The sequence below is a fragment of the Chrysochloris asiatica genome, unplaced genomic scaffold (assembly GCF_000296735.1).
Source record: "Chrysochloris asiatica unplaced genomic scaffold, ChrAsi1.0 scaffold00174, whole genome shotgun sequence".
Taxonomy (NCBI): domain Eukaryota; kingdom Metazoa; phylum Chordata; class Mammalia; order Afrosoricida; family Chrysochloridae; genus Chrysochloris; species Chrysochloris asiatica.
This window is the reverse complement of record NW_006408692.1, coordinates 1,203,917-1,219,107: the sequence shown is the minus strand read 5'-3', so window position 1 is coordinate 1,219,107 and position 15,191 is coordinate 1,203,917. Positions and strand designations below refer to the sequence as shown.

The 15,191-nt window shown below is 39.9% G+C and overlaps 1 protein-coding gene across 1 annotated transcript in view; it reads right to left on the bottom strand.

The window, feature by feature from the left end:
• Positions 1-332: 332 nt before the first annotated feature.
• CRADD (CASP2 and RIPK1 domain containing adaptor with death domain) overlaps positions 333-15,191 on the bottom strand; it is a 284,056-nt gene continuing 269,197 nt past the window's right edge. The window contains exon 2 of the mRNA XM_006871809.1: positions 333-634. Within this exon, the coding sequence (XP_006871871.1) occupies positions 333-634 (302 nt within the window). The remainder of the gene's footprint in view (positions 635-15,191) is intronic.

Genomic DNA, 15,191 nt, shown 5'->3' with positions numbered 1-15,191 from the left:
ACAACAAAGTCCACAGTTCAGTTCCCAGGCAACACAAAGTGAGTGTTTTATGTATAGGACACCTGTATGCAATGTGATAAAGCTATTTTAAATCCACTATGATTTTATCAATGTATTAAAGCAACCACACAACTAAAAACTGCACAATTACAACAAAGCAATCTTCCAGTGATTAAAAACAATGACTCATCAAGGCAATATGGGAGGTGTACTGAGCAGTCTGGCCTTTCAAACCATGTCAAGGAGAACCTGTTGTCCCCCTCTAGCTAAAGATCAGGAATCTGCACATGTGCCGTGGAGGCTCCGTCTCCAGTGAGTAGATGAAAGCACCGTCACCTCAACATGTGCTGAAGTACGGAGGGGTCCCCCTCCACAGCCTCAAGGCCTTGGTGCAAGCTCCGGAAGGTGGCCTGCTTCCCGTAGCGCTGCCTCCACCGGACAAAGGCCTCCACAATCTGAGACTGCACGTTGTGGGGGTGGTTGGCCTTACAGCGGTAGATGTCTGTCTGGGACAGTCCCAGGGACAGTACCATGGACTCCCATTCAGGGCCCAGCTTCTGCGCCAGCTGGTTAATCTGCCGGTCCGATGGGGAGCTGTTGAGGATGTGGGGGGGGATCCCAGGCACCCCATCACCTGAGGAGAAAAAAGACAGAGTGGTGGTAAGAATTAGCAAATGAGTCGAATATGGGCTGAAGTGAGTAAATAGCTGGACCAACTGTTCCTAGGCTTCTTGGGGGCTGCTCAGTGCAATGCCACACGTAAGTGACATTTAAGCATCTATGGAAACATTACAGAAAATCTGAAATCAAGAAAATAAAAATATGTAGAATTTCCACTAGAGAAAAATATTTTAATACTTTCGTCTTTTTCCTTGTTGTTGTTGTTATGTGCTGTGGAGTCGGTTCTGACTCATAGCAAGCCTGCACAGGGTTTCTGAGGCTGTAAATCTTTACGGGAGCCGAATGCCTCATCTTTCTCCCATGGAACAGCTGGTAGTTTCGAACTGCTGACCTTGCAGTTCACAGCCCGATTTGTAACCACTACGCTACCAAAGCTCCTTACAGTGTTTTTTCTATGTGCATTTTAGGGTGGCATGGTACATGCTGATTTGCAATATGGCTTTTAAAAAGTTTTGTTGTGGTAGAATACATATGTAACCAAACATTTGCCACGTAGCCATTTTGAGGTATGCAATTCAGTGGCATTACTTGCATTCATCATGTTGTACAACCATCACTGTTGTTCATTTCTAAAGGTTTTCCATCATCTCAACAGAAGCTCAGTTCTTCGGCAACAATTCCGCACTTCCCATTTCTCCACTTCCTTCAGCCTCTGCTAGTGATTTTGTCTTTATTCATCCATCAAGTCTAGATATATATAAGTGCGGTCATACAGTAATTGTTCTTTTGTGTCTGGTTTATTTCACTCAGCAAAATGTTTTTAAGGTTCACTGATGTATGTATCAGGACTTCACTCTTCTTTGTGGCTCCGATACAATAATACTCTATTGTATGCATATATCACATTCTGTTTATCCATTCCTCTGTTGATGAACACTTAGGTGATTTCCATCTTTTAGTTACAGTGAATGATTCTGCAATAAATACTAATGTACATGTAACATGCTTTTGTCACCTCTATATATTTTACCGAAGGCCAAACAAGAGCTCTTCTGGGAAGCTTAATATCTGCATAGTCCCCAGTTCACTTTAACACTGGCCTGTGGCTTCAGGGACAGGTCTTGATCCCCAAGTAATGAGTGTTGCTTCCTGCAGGGGGTGACCAGTGCCTCCTAGCTATTCTCTCCTGATGAACTTAAAACAGTTGCAGTTTGTTTATTTTAACTGAAGCAGGAGCCAAAAGGCTTGCTGAGGAAAACCAAAATGTAGAGGATGCAGGAAGAAAGGAGGGAGGAATACATGGCTAGCAACAGGGGCCATAGGATTAGTTAACATCCTGGCAGAACCCAGAAGAGGAAGAGAAAACCAGTGCTTTCACTTCCTAACCGAGATTGTAGCCTCCCTGAAGTCAGTCCACTGAGGGGGTCTGGCATTGAACAAGCGATTAGACAGATGCTACGGGAAGTGTCACTGGTTATACAGAAGTGGGACCTAACCCAGTCTGGTCAGAGATGGTCTTCTGGAGGAAGGATAGTTGACATTGAAGCCTGAAGAAGGAGCAAGGGAAAGCTTGTTCGGTGCAGAGGGAACTGCATGTGCAAAGGCCCAGAGGCAGGAGAACATGGCACATTCAAGAAAGTGAAGGCACTCACAGTGGCAAGAGGGACTCTTTTACTAGTTGTTGCACCTGGTATATAGCAGTGGGTTAATGCATTGGACTGCATAGTTGCTTAGAACCACAAGGTTGGTGGTTCAAGCTCACCAACTGCTCTACGGAAACCCTATAAAGGCTCGCTATGGGTCGGAACTGACTTGACTGCACTTAACAACAGCAATAGTTACTGCTTAGGCGAGGATTAGGAGGTTTCATATTCCTGGTTCAGACAGTTGATACAACAGCATAGCTGACTACAGTTCCTGTCCATTAACATCATAGAGACTTGGGTCAATCCCACTTCACACACACCCCCCACCGCATTCTGACCAGAGTTTCAGTTATGAATTCACTAAGAATACAAAAGACATCCTATTAAAATGACAGACATTTTCCATAACACATGCCTTTCGCCTTAGGCACTTGCCAATACTTTAAGGCATGAGCTGTCCAGGACTCTTTCCTGAGTTTGTCAAAACTGCAATATTTTTTAAATGACTATGAAGCAATCAGAATAAAGATAACACTACTGACCAAGATTTTATATGAAGAGTAATGACTTTATGGCTTTTAAATTAATAGTCATGATTCTATGGCAAAAGTATGCCTGATGCAAGTCATGGTATTTTCAATCACCTCACATGCATGTGAAAGTTGAACAATGAGTAAGAATGATGGTGTTGGAGAAGAATACTGAAAATACCATGGACTTCCAGAAGAACAAACAGATCTGGGCTGAAGAGGTACATCCAGAATGCGCATTAGAAGCCAGAATGACAAGACTTCATCTCTCATACTTGAGACATTTTATCAGGATGGACCAGTCTCTGCAGAAGGACACCATGCATGGTAGAGTGGAGAGTCAGTGAAAAAGAGGAAGACACCCAAGGAGATGGATTAGCGCAGTGGCGGCAGCAATAGGTTCGAGTATAACAACAATTGTGAGATGGTGCAGGAAGGGGGAGTGTTTCTTTTGATCATGCATAGGGTCGCTATGAGATGGAGCCAACTCAATGACACCTAACAACAACAACAATACAGAAATGTGGGTTCATTCAAAAGAATTCAAGCAACACAGAAAAGTATAAAGGCAACAAGCTAGCCAATATCACACCATTGCTTTTACATGGGTGAACATCATTCTGGACATCTCTTTATGTGCATATACTTTTAGAAGAATATAATTAGAAGGACTATATAATTTTTTCCTAGAAGAGCAATTAAATTTAATTTTGCTCAGATTTAACATAAAAAAGCAGAAGTGAAACTAAATGATTTTCTAACCTTCAATTAAATACTGAAAATTTTTTACACTATGAAAAAAAGATGATGAAACTTTAGAGGTTAATTTTGCTCTCATATTAATCCTCTATAATTAACATTATATTTCCTCCCTCTTTCTTCACATCTCCTGATTGTTGCTGCTTATACTTTTTTGTTTTTCCCGTCAGGGTACGAAACATTGACGTTTTCTTCTGTAACCATAATCTCCCCAGTTGTTTAGTCTTAAAACTACACTATATATACTGGTTTAAATGCTCACAAGTGTTTTCTTGTTATTGTTCTTTAACTGTGGTTTATCTACTGAGTTTATCACTTTGCTTTTAGTCATTTGGGTCAATTACATCACAGGGTGGCTTTCTTATTTTAAGAAATGCTGATGGTTGTTATCTTCCTTGAGTTCTTTCAGGTCAAGAGAGTTTGCATGCTACTTTTATGCCAAATAATAACTTTGTAATAATGATAATCATATCTCTATGTTGCATAATTGTTGTTGTTAGGTGCCATCGAGTCAATACCGACTTATAGTGACCTTATACACAGAAGAACGAAACATTGCCAGATCCTGGGCCAACCTCACTACTGTTGCCACGCTTGAGTCCATCGATGCTGCCACTTGGCCAATCCATCTTGTTGGGGGTTTTCCTCTTTTTCTCTGACCCTCCATCTTACCAAACATGATATCCTTCTCCAGCGACTAGTCTCTCCTGACAATATGTCCGAAGTATGGCAGATGAAGTTTGGCCATCTTGGCCTCCAAGTAGCACTTTGGCTGCACTTCTTCCAACACAGATCTGTTGGTTCTTTTGGCAGCCCATGTCACTTTCATTATTCTCCTCCAACACCATAACTCAAAAGCATCAATTCTTCTATGGTGTTCCTTATTCACTGTCCAGCTTTCACATGCATATGAGGTTACTGAAAATACCATGGCTTGGGTCAGGTGCACCTTAGTCCTCAAGCTGACATCTTTGCTCTTCAACACTTTAAAAAGGTCTTGTGCAGCAAACTTGCCTAGTGCAATAATGTTATTTGATTACTTGACTGCTGCTTCCATGAGTGTTGATACTTGATCCAAGAAGAACAAAGTCCTTGACAACTTCAATCTTTTCTCCATTGATAAGAATGTTGTTTATTGGTCCAGTGGTGAGGATTTTTGTTTTCTTGACATTGAGATGTAATCCATACCAAAGGCTGTGCTCTTTGATCTTCATCAGTAAATGTTTTAAGTCCTCTTCACTTTCAGCAAGCAAGGTTGTATCATCTGCATATCACAGATTGTTAATGAGTCTTCCTCCAATCATATTCTATATTATTTTTATATCTTATATTATTTTAATATACAGGGGTGAGTAAAAAATTATTCATACTCTGGCTGTAGAATTTATTTTAATCTACTTTTTAAAAAGATAAATACATCATTTTTCTGCATATCTCATTGTTTATCAATATACTTGGTGCATCTGTCAACAAGCTTTCATATTCCCTTATTTTAAAAAATGTTTTAATCTGAGCTATAAGCCACAAATGCACTGCTATATTCACTTCTTCATAAGAAGTGAATCTTCATCCTCAAAGGGCTGTTTTCAGGGGACCAAAAAGGCAAAAGCCCAATGGAGCGAGATCAGGAATATAGGGAGGATGCTTTAACACCTCAAAATGAAGTTTGCACAGAGTGTCAACAGTGTGGACAGAGGTGTATAGCTGTACATTGTCATCCTACATCACAACACCCTCAGATAGCAGTCCTCTTCATTTAATCCAAAATTCAGGTTTCAACTCTTCAGTAAGTATCTCACTGTAATGAGCACTTCTGATTGTTGAGCCTTTTTCATGATAGTTTTCTGGTCTTGCGAATCCAAGAAAACTGTAAGCATCTATTTTCCAGCTGATGGTTGACTTTTGAACTTTTTCTTGGTTGGCAATTGCGGATGTTTCTATTCCATACTCTTGCCATTTACGCTCAGGCTCATAGTGATGAACCCATGTCTCATCACCAGTAAGGATTTAAGAAATTTTTACTTTACTTAGAATATTGGTCCAACTTTTGTTTGCAGATGTTCAAACGCTTCTGTTTATGTTCTTCTGTGAGTTGTTTCAGTACCCATCTTGTACAAACGTTTCCAAACCCAAGTTTGTCATGGATTGTTTCACAGGCAGAGCCATGGCTGATTTGCAAATGATTTAATACACAATCCACTGTCACTCATCTGTTTGACAGAATCACTTCATGTGCATGCTTAATTTTGTCATCAGCCATGCACAGGGTTGGATATTTTAATATAACCAGAGTATGGATAATATTTTACTCACTCTCATAATTTAAAATTATAATACAATGCTTATATTATCTTAATTTTATTCCCTTTACAAGTCTGTAGGCTTTGCTCACGTTTTATGGTGTAGAAAATTCTGATACCAACTTGATCATTCCTAAATGTGGAATCTGCTTTTTCTGGGTAGAGTCTGTAGTACTCAGTTTTAGAGCAGGTATTACTCAGTCATTTTAGATCCGATTTTCCAGTCATGTTGCACGACTTTCTGACCAAAGAGTCTCTTCTTCCTACTCTATACCTTTAAATTATTTTCCTCTCTAAATGTAAGATAGCTTTGCCTAACCTTCATGTTGTTGTTGTTGTTGTTGTTGAGTGTCATCAAGTCGATTCTGACTCATAGTGACCCTGTTAAGGGTTTCCAAGGAGCAGCTGGTGAGTTTGAACCACTGACCTTACAGTTCAAATGGCTTTGCAGTCTGGTGCATTAACCCACAGCACCACACCAGGACTCCATGGCTACTGTTCTCTCTCTTACAGCCATAACCTCTTCCTGTGACTCCCTTTTGTACTTTACCCCCATGACATTCATTTGATCTTCAGCCATGTATTTCTGTTGCCCTCTACCCCACCACTATGGTTCTTATTTATTAAACATACATAGTGTTTTTATTCTCAATTCCTTTTTTTGGCTCTTAAAACTATCCTTTAAAACAATCCCATTGATCAAAGATCCTATAGAAAAATTCTGATGGGGGGTGGTGGTAATAGAACAGAATTTCAAATTTTCATTGACTCCAGACTTCTTGGAGCCATGGAGGCTGGATGAACCCCCAACCTATTGCCCTTAGGTAGTCTTAAAACCTTAAACCAAAAATATCCCTTTAAGTCTTCTAAGATCAGTCAATAGCTTAGCTTGATTGGTAAAAAAATGTTTACCTTGAGTAGGAGCTCTGATAGCATAGTGGTTACAAATCAGGCTGTGAGCTGTAAGGTCAACAGTTCGAAACTACCAGCTGTTTTGCGGGAGAAAGATGAGGCTTTCTGCTCCCGTAAAGATTTACAGCCTCGGAAACCCTGTACAGGGTCACTATGAGTCAGAACCAACTCCATGGCACATAACAACAACAACAACAACAAATTATGCTCTTTTAAGAATTATCTATATGGGACCAAACTGACAACAGCAACTTGAAGGGTTAGTGAATTTACGTTACTGAAAGAGAAAAACAACTCGGAGAAGGAAGGTGAACATTGTTGAAGAATATAATTAAAGTCACTGAATTCTACATGTAGAAACTATTGAGTTCGTGTATGTTTTGCTGTATATATTCTCAACAACAGCCATCAAATTAATTTTAAATAATCCATTGCTGTTTTATTTTAACTATATTTTGAGGGTTTTTTGTTTTACTGAATTCATATTGTCATCTTCTATAGTCCCTGGGTGATAGCTCAACTGCTAACCAAAAGGTTGGAGGTGCGAGTTGACAGAAGAGTCTAAAAGCTCAGACTTGAAAATTCTGTGGAGCACAGTTCTACTGTGACACATAAGGGGTCGCCAGGAGTAGCAAATGACTTGACCGCAACTGGTTTGTTATAGCAAAAGAGACTCGTAAGGGTGAGTATTCTTGGACTGGGTTTTCTTTGAGACCAGATTGTTTATTTTTGCAAGCTGTAGTCCTTCCTTTCATTCCTCTGCGGCAGCCTTTTCATATGGTTGTCATGACGCCCATCCTCATCTTGTTCATTCTTGGCAAGACCATCTCTTTCTAGAACTTCTCTTTGTTCTGTTATAATAGGTTAATGTATCCTTGACACTCTCCTCATTTTATGCAGAACTAGTTGCCTTTCTCCCTCTGAGCTATAATTTGAGGTTGACTGTTGCTTTCCATTTACTTTTCTGCAGTTGATCCTGCCACAGAGGAGAGGGAGAACTTAACCATTGCAGGGTGTCATCTCTCTTGGAAGCCAGTTAAATGCCTGATAGCTCCTTCTGCCTAGTCAGAATGCAGCACTTCTGGCATCCTTTCTCCTAATCAGCCCAGAGGCTAGAAAGATGACTTACCCTGGGCCACTTTCTGCTCAGTCAAGGTGCTTCTTGACATTTACAAGCCTGTCATTTACCTCCTTTGCCAGCTTCTTTCCATATGAACTGCATTAGTAGGAACCCTTAGGACTCTGTCACTTCATCTTCTTTTCTCAGCACTGCCTCTAAGGGGGGCAGGGTGAGGGGCTTTCTTCCTTTCTTGACACTACTCAAGTTCATGGCATAAAGTTGTAATCAGTTTGGTTGTTTGTTTGGTTGCTGCTGGTGACTCTGAGTCTAGGTTTGTTTTTGCTTGGAACTGCTTTTTGGTTCATTTGATTGGGTATTGGGAAAGGGATGTCTTTCATTCTGCTACACGCTGTCATCAGTCTCTTTGACTCCTTGCCAACTATTAATGTAACATATGCTTTGAGCCAATTATTTGGAAATGAGGACAGGATATGCTCTCATTCTTCATCATTACAAGTAGTGCCACATAGCAGACTGTGGACATGGGCTGGAGCAAAGGTCACTGGCACATAAGTACTACCCACTAAGAACAAATCAAGGCCTTCCAACTAGACATCCTTACACACATAAACATGTAACAACAGATGGTTACACTGTCTGACCTCAATCTGGAGAAGCTTTCTCAAGGGGCCCTTTCAGCTTGTAAATTCTGCTAAACACAAGGTTACTTAAAAGTGAGAATCTTAAGACCTTAGTTCAACTCCCAAGGATCTATTGCATAAAATCAAGTCAAGCTACAAGTTAATTCAATGTGACCATCTGGTCACTTTTTTCCCCAAAGCACAATGTAAAAGCCTCTAGTGGTATGCAAGCTGATACCAGGTGGTACACGGATGAACATTTTGCAACATAATAACGACATATATTTTAAGGAGATTTAAAAAAGTATAAATAGCATTTGAAATGGTTGCAAGGAAAAGATGAGTAAATATAAAGTAAGTGAATTTAGAAGAAAATCTTTAAATTGTTATTACAGATAATATGGCAAAACTGTACAGTGGAACCCAAATGACCCAAACTCAACAGATATCCAACAGCAACTTGAAGGGTTAGTACCATTAGGGGTTCTGGTAGGGTAATCCATTGTGCAGGGCTGTTCTCTGTGCACTGTAGGGCTCTCAACACCCTTGGATTTTATCTAATACATGCTAGTAATACCTCCTACCCCAACCTGAGTATACTTATCCACACACCCTGAGGGTGAGGAGGTATTACCCCTGGATAAGAACTACCCACTATTATGGCAAAAATGTCCGTCCTAGTTTTACAAATCTTGCACAGGATTTAACTCCTTTATACCTTGGAGTCCTGGTGTAGCACTGTGGGTTAATGATCTGGATTGCAAGGTCAGTTTGAACTGCAAGGTAGGCAGTTCAAGCTCACCAGCTGCTCCTCAGAAATCCTATACAGGGTCACTATGAGTTGGAACCAACTTAATGGCACTTAACAACAACAACATACCTCAAATGTCCATTAATAATCGGAACATAGACATTTATACTTTATACATAAGAAGTATAAATAGCATTTCAAAAGTATAAATACATGGACAGGATGGTTACAGATAGCCTGCTTCTTCCTGTGACCTGGAGTGAATATGAACACTCTTTATCATTAGGGGCCCAAGCCTAAGGACTCAGAATTGACTGGAGCCCTAGAGCAGAGGAGAACAGGTGGAGAGAGGACACTCCTGGGTTTCTTTCTATTATGTGAGACTAGGGTAGGTTGTTGGTCTGTGGAAGGAGGCCCAGCAATTTAAGGGTTAGACTCTTCCCACATGAGAGGGGCTCATGTCCACTGCCACTCTGAGGATGAGTAGAAGTCACTCTTCTTTTTGATCACATTGCTCAAAAACTTTAGAGGTTACCTCCTTTCAGTCAGATCCTACCCCTGTTGTACTTTCCTCAACCAGCTGTGAGTGGGTCTCTGAAGTGGAGTTTGGGGACCCCTTACCACCTCCCCCTATGTCCCCCACTATCCCTCCCTGGTCCAAGAACTAGGTCTTCCTCATGTGACCTGAGGTTGAGGCAGTATAGATAGACCTGAGTTTCTGTTAAGTGAAACCCACTGTCTTTTTGACTGCACTGTAATAAAACGTTGTGCGCATGTTGGCAACAACAACAACAATCAAAAAAAGGTGTAGGCCACCCTCCCCAAGCTGTGTAAGCACACACACACACACTCACACACATACACACATACACAGAGGCTTAGATGGTGAAATTGAATTGTGAGTGGCACGAAGGCCCTATCCTTTATACATAAAGTATAAATGAAGGAAAATTAGAAGTCATCAATAATTAAATGGAATGCATTAAAGATAGATATCCTTTACATTCATGAGCTGAAATGGACCAATACTGGCCATTTTTAGACCAATACATGGTCTCCTATGACTGGAGTGACAAAATGAAGAGAAGGGGTGTCACATTCATATCTCATTATTTGTCAAATAGAACATTTCAAGATCTATCCTGATTTACAACACTGGCAGCGACAGCATACTACCCATATGCCTACAAGAAAACTAGTTAATGTGACCATTATTCAAATTTATGTACCAACCACTAATGCCAAATATAAAAATAATTGAAGTTTTTATCAATTTCTGTAGTCTGAAATGGCTTAAATATACAATTAAGATATACTGATGTTTACTGGTGATTACATTAGGGACTTCAAAAAGTGAACAGAAAAACAGAATTAAATATAATGGAATTTTCCTGTACACTCTTGGAAGCTCCCCATAATGCAAAAGTTGGAGACAAGAAGGATTGATAACTGGTCTTGCTGATAGAAAAGACACCTGAGGTCACATGATAGAATTTTGCAAGACCAATGGCTTTTCGACAACATAAATGGTGACTACACATGTGGGCCTCACAGATGGAATGCACAAGAATCAAATCAACTACATCTGGAAAAAGAGGCTGGGTCAACTGTGGAACAGACCTCATATGAAAATTCGAGTTAAGCTGAAGAAAATTAAAACAAGTACATGAGAGCCCAATTCTGACCTTGAGTAGATCACACCTGAATCAAGAGACCATCTCAAGAATAGATTTGATGCAAAGGACACTAATGGCCCAAATCAGACAAGTTGAGTGATGACATCAAGTACATCATACATGAAAAAAGCAAAAGGTAATTTAAAAGATAGGAAAGAAAGAAAAGAACAAAGTCGATGTCAGAAAAGATATGAACTTGCTCTTGAACACAGAATAGCTAAAAAACAAAAGGAATGACAAAGTGAAAGAGTTGAATAAAGTATTTCAATGGGCAGCTTGAGAAGACTGTAAAGTATTATAACGACATGTGCAAAGACCTTGAGTTAGAAAACCAAAAGGGAAGAACATGTTTGGCATTTCTCAAACTGAAAGAACTGAATGGATACGGAAGCATGCTATAGGCAAAATGGGAGTATGGTGACTCTGTAGGATAAGCACTGGACTGTGAATGACAATGTCAATGTTTCTAGCTCACCAACCAGTATCACAGGATAAATATGAGGCTTTCTCCTCCCACAAAGATTTACAGCTTCAGAAACTCTATACAGGGTCACTATGTGTTAAACCAACTCAATGGCTCACAATAACAAAGGCAAAACAATGAGCAAAGCAGAAATCATCAAGAAGATGGAAGGAATGCACAGAGTCACTGTACCAAAAAGAATTGGTTGACGTTCAACCATTTCAGGAGGCAGCTTATGATCAAGAACAGCTGGTATTAGAGGAAGAAGTCCAAGTTACACTTAAAACATTGGAGAAAAACAAGACCCCAGAAACTGACAGAATACTAAATGAGATATTTCAATAAATGAATGCAATGCTAAACATATTATCTATGTGAAGAAATTTGGAAAACAGCTTTCTGGTCAACTGACTGGAAGAGATCCACATTTGGCCTATTCCAAGGAAAGGTGAACCAACAGAATATGGAAATTATGAAACAGTATCATTAATATCATACACAAGTAAAATTTTACGGAAGATAATTTTAAAATGGGTATAGCAGTACATTGACAAGGAACTGCCAGAAATTCAAGCTGGATTCAAAAGAGGATGGGGAACAAGGGAAATCCTGCTGAGATTGACGGATCTTGGCTGAAAGCAGAGAACATTAGAAAGATGGCTACCTATGTTTTATTGACTGTGCAAAGAAAGACATTTAACTGTGGATCACACAAATTATGGATACCATTGCAAAGAATGACAATCACAGAACACTTCGGTGTACACATGCAGAACCTGTGCATAGACCAAGAGGCAGTCATTTGACTAGAACAAAGGGATACTGTATGGTATTAAATTAGGAAAGGTGTGTGTCTGGGTTGTATCCTTTCACAATATTTATTCAATCTGTGTAATGAACAAATAATCCAAAATACAGAATTATGTAAAGAAGGTGGCATCAGGATTGGAAGAAGACTCATTAACAACCTACAATATACACATCACACAACCTTGCTTGCTGAAAATGAGGAGGGCTTGAAGTGCTTACTGATGAAGATTAGAGACTACAACACTTAGTATAAACCTCAACATGATGAAAACAAAAATCCTCACAACTGGACCAATAAGCAGCATCATGATAAATGAAAAAAGTTTGAAGTGTCAAGGATTTTAATTTTACTTGGATCCACAATCGATGCCCATGGAAAGTAGCAATCAAGAAATCAAATGAAAAATGACAACGGGCGAATCTGCTGCAAAGGGCCTCTTTAAAATGTTAAAAAAAAAAAAAAATGTCACTTTGAGAACTAAGGTGCACCTGATAGAAGCCGTGATCTTTTCAAATGCCTCATCTGCAGGTGAAAGCTGGACAAGAAGGAAGACCAAAAAGAGATCGATGCCTCGAAACCAGTCACTCAGCACTACCACTACCCATTTGTCAGTGGAGGATTGTGGGTTGCTGTGATGCTGAGAAGGTTTCAAGAGAGTTTACAGATTAAAATGGACTAGAGAAAAGATCTGGCAGTCTATTTCCACATCAGTCAGTGAAAAACCTATAGATCACAGTCGTTCAATCCCTTTGTACGTGGCATTGCCACGAGTCAGAGGCAGCTAACACCATAGTGATATAATACTCTCCCTTATACAGATCCTAAATCTTTTATGGAATTCTTTAGTGACATTCTCAGTGAAGTTAAAAACTGCCTGTTTCAAAGGCAACCCCATACTCTGACAGACCCATCGACCACAATAAAACCAGGGCTCCACTTGAAGGACTGACTCCTCTGCCCAACACCATTTCTTACCCTTCCCCCTAATCTTTGTGCTCGTTTTTCTTGTTAAGTTCTGTTGAGTCAATTCTGACTCAGCAACCCTGCACTGGGTTTCTAAGGAGCAACTGGTGGGTTTGAACCACTGACATTTGGCTTGCAGTCCAGTGCTTATCCTATAGTGCCACACCAGGAGTTGTGCTAATTACATGAGTGAAAATAATATAGTGTTTCCTTCACTTTCTCCAACCGCCTCCTTCCTCAACCATACCTATCAACACTGCTGTCAAATCTAAAGTCTCCTTTCCAATTTCTATTGTAGTTAATGTCAAGCATTCAAGTTTCCCAAATAATTTTTCTGTTTATCTATGTCACTGCTGTCTTCCAAGCTCTTTCTGGGTAGAGACCACTGTCTTTTACTTCTGCAATCTTATTCCCCAACCTTTAGCCCCTGCTGAATCCAAAATAGTACTCAATGTATACTCTTTTAATGTGATCACATTGTTAAAATGATAAGGGCCTCCAAGTCAAGTTCCCGACTCACCACCTCCATTTGCTATGTGCATCTGATTTTGCTAGTTTGTCCTAAAGAAAAGTCATCTCTTTCAACATATCTCTGTGTAGAGAGCACTCCCTCGTCTACTCCTGGTTGGCTGTGGGTTCTTTGTGAGAAGAAAGTTCAGGGCACCAAAGTTTGGTCCACCTCCCCTTTTCATCCTGCATACTATGACATGTGCCCATCATTTCAAGGTGATCGAAAAGAAGAATTATACAGATTTGAAAAGCAGAGTTCAGAGATTGAAGGCCATGGACTAGAACAGAGGCATAGAAGATGTGTAAACAGCTGCCAGGAGTGTCACGTACATTTGCAGCCAGGGGTCTAGAATAACAGAAAGAGTTGTTGTGTTTTTGTTTCATTTTGTTTTTAACTCTAAAATACCTATTTAACTTCAGTTATTTTGGACTATGACTGGAGGTATCATAAGCATATATGAATTATGTATCATTCATTATTAAGAGACTCAGACACAGTGCAGGATTTAAAAAAGTATACACATATCTCTGGAGAGTCTGGTAATATACCAGCCATCCTAAGTCACTGCTGCCATGAGCTACTGAGCTCATCTTGTTGATGGAATAGCCATATCCTTTAGGCTGGCTGGGCCAGAAGGAAAGCTGAGCTAAGAGACAGTTTCCTAGTACTGTAGCTGTCTAGGAGCTGAAGGATAATTCCTGCCCAGAGGATATTTAAGGTCTCTGCGAATGTCAAGTTCCCTAATATCTTACTGACCAAAGCACGACCTGTGCCCAAACTCTATACCAATAGGTATGTGTGTGCGTGTGTGTGGATTCCAATTCACAACAACTCCATAGAATAGCACAGAATTGTTTCACTGGGTTACCAAGGTTATACATTTTTATGGAAGCAGACAGTGGCATCTTGCTTCCATAGAGCAGAAGGTAGGTTCGAACCATCAATCTTTTGGTTAGCAATAAGATAAGCAATTAGCTCTAATCTCAGGATAGGAAGGAGTGAAAATGTGCTGAACAATACTTTACAAACATCCACAAGAGTGCTAATAATATTTTTTTTTTAATCTAGAAGAAATGCCAAAATTAATGCAGGAAAAATCAGAAAACTTAAATAAAACAAAGTATTAAATAAATTGACATGGTAATCAAAGCCCTTCCCTGCTAAATAACCTCAGGTTCCGGTGGTTTTACAGGTGAACTTTATCAAACTTCTGTTGAATATTTCCACCAATCATCTGTCAGTTTGTCAGACAGTGGTGGCACATGTGTTGGTGTGACACTGAAAGCTATGACACTGGTATTTTAAATACTATCAGGGTCACCCATGGTGGACAGGTTTCAGTGGAGTTTTAAGACTATGACAGTCTAGGAAGAAGAAGTGGACTCTTTCTGATTGGTAATCACTGAAAACCTTAGAATAGTGACAGAACATTTTGACAGATATAGTGCCCGAAGAGGAACACTTCAGGTTGAAAGGCACTCAAAATACAACTGGGAAAGAGCTGCCTCCTCAGAGTAGAGTTGACATGAATAGAGCAAAGTTTGGGG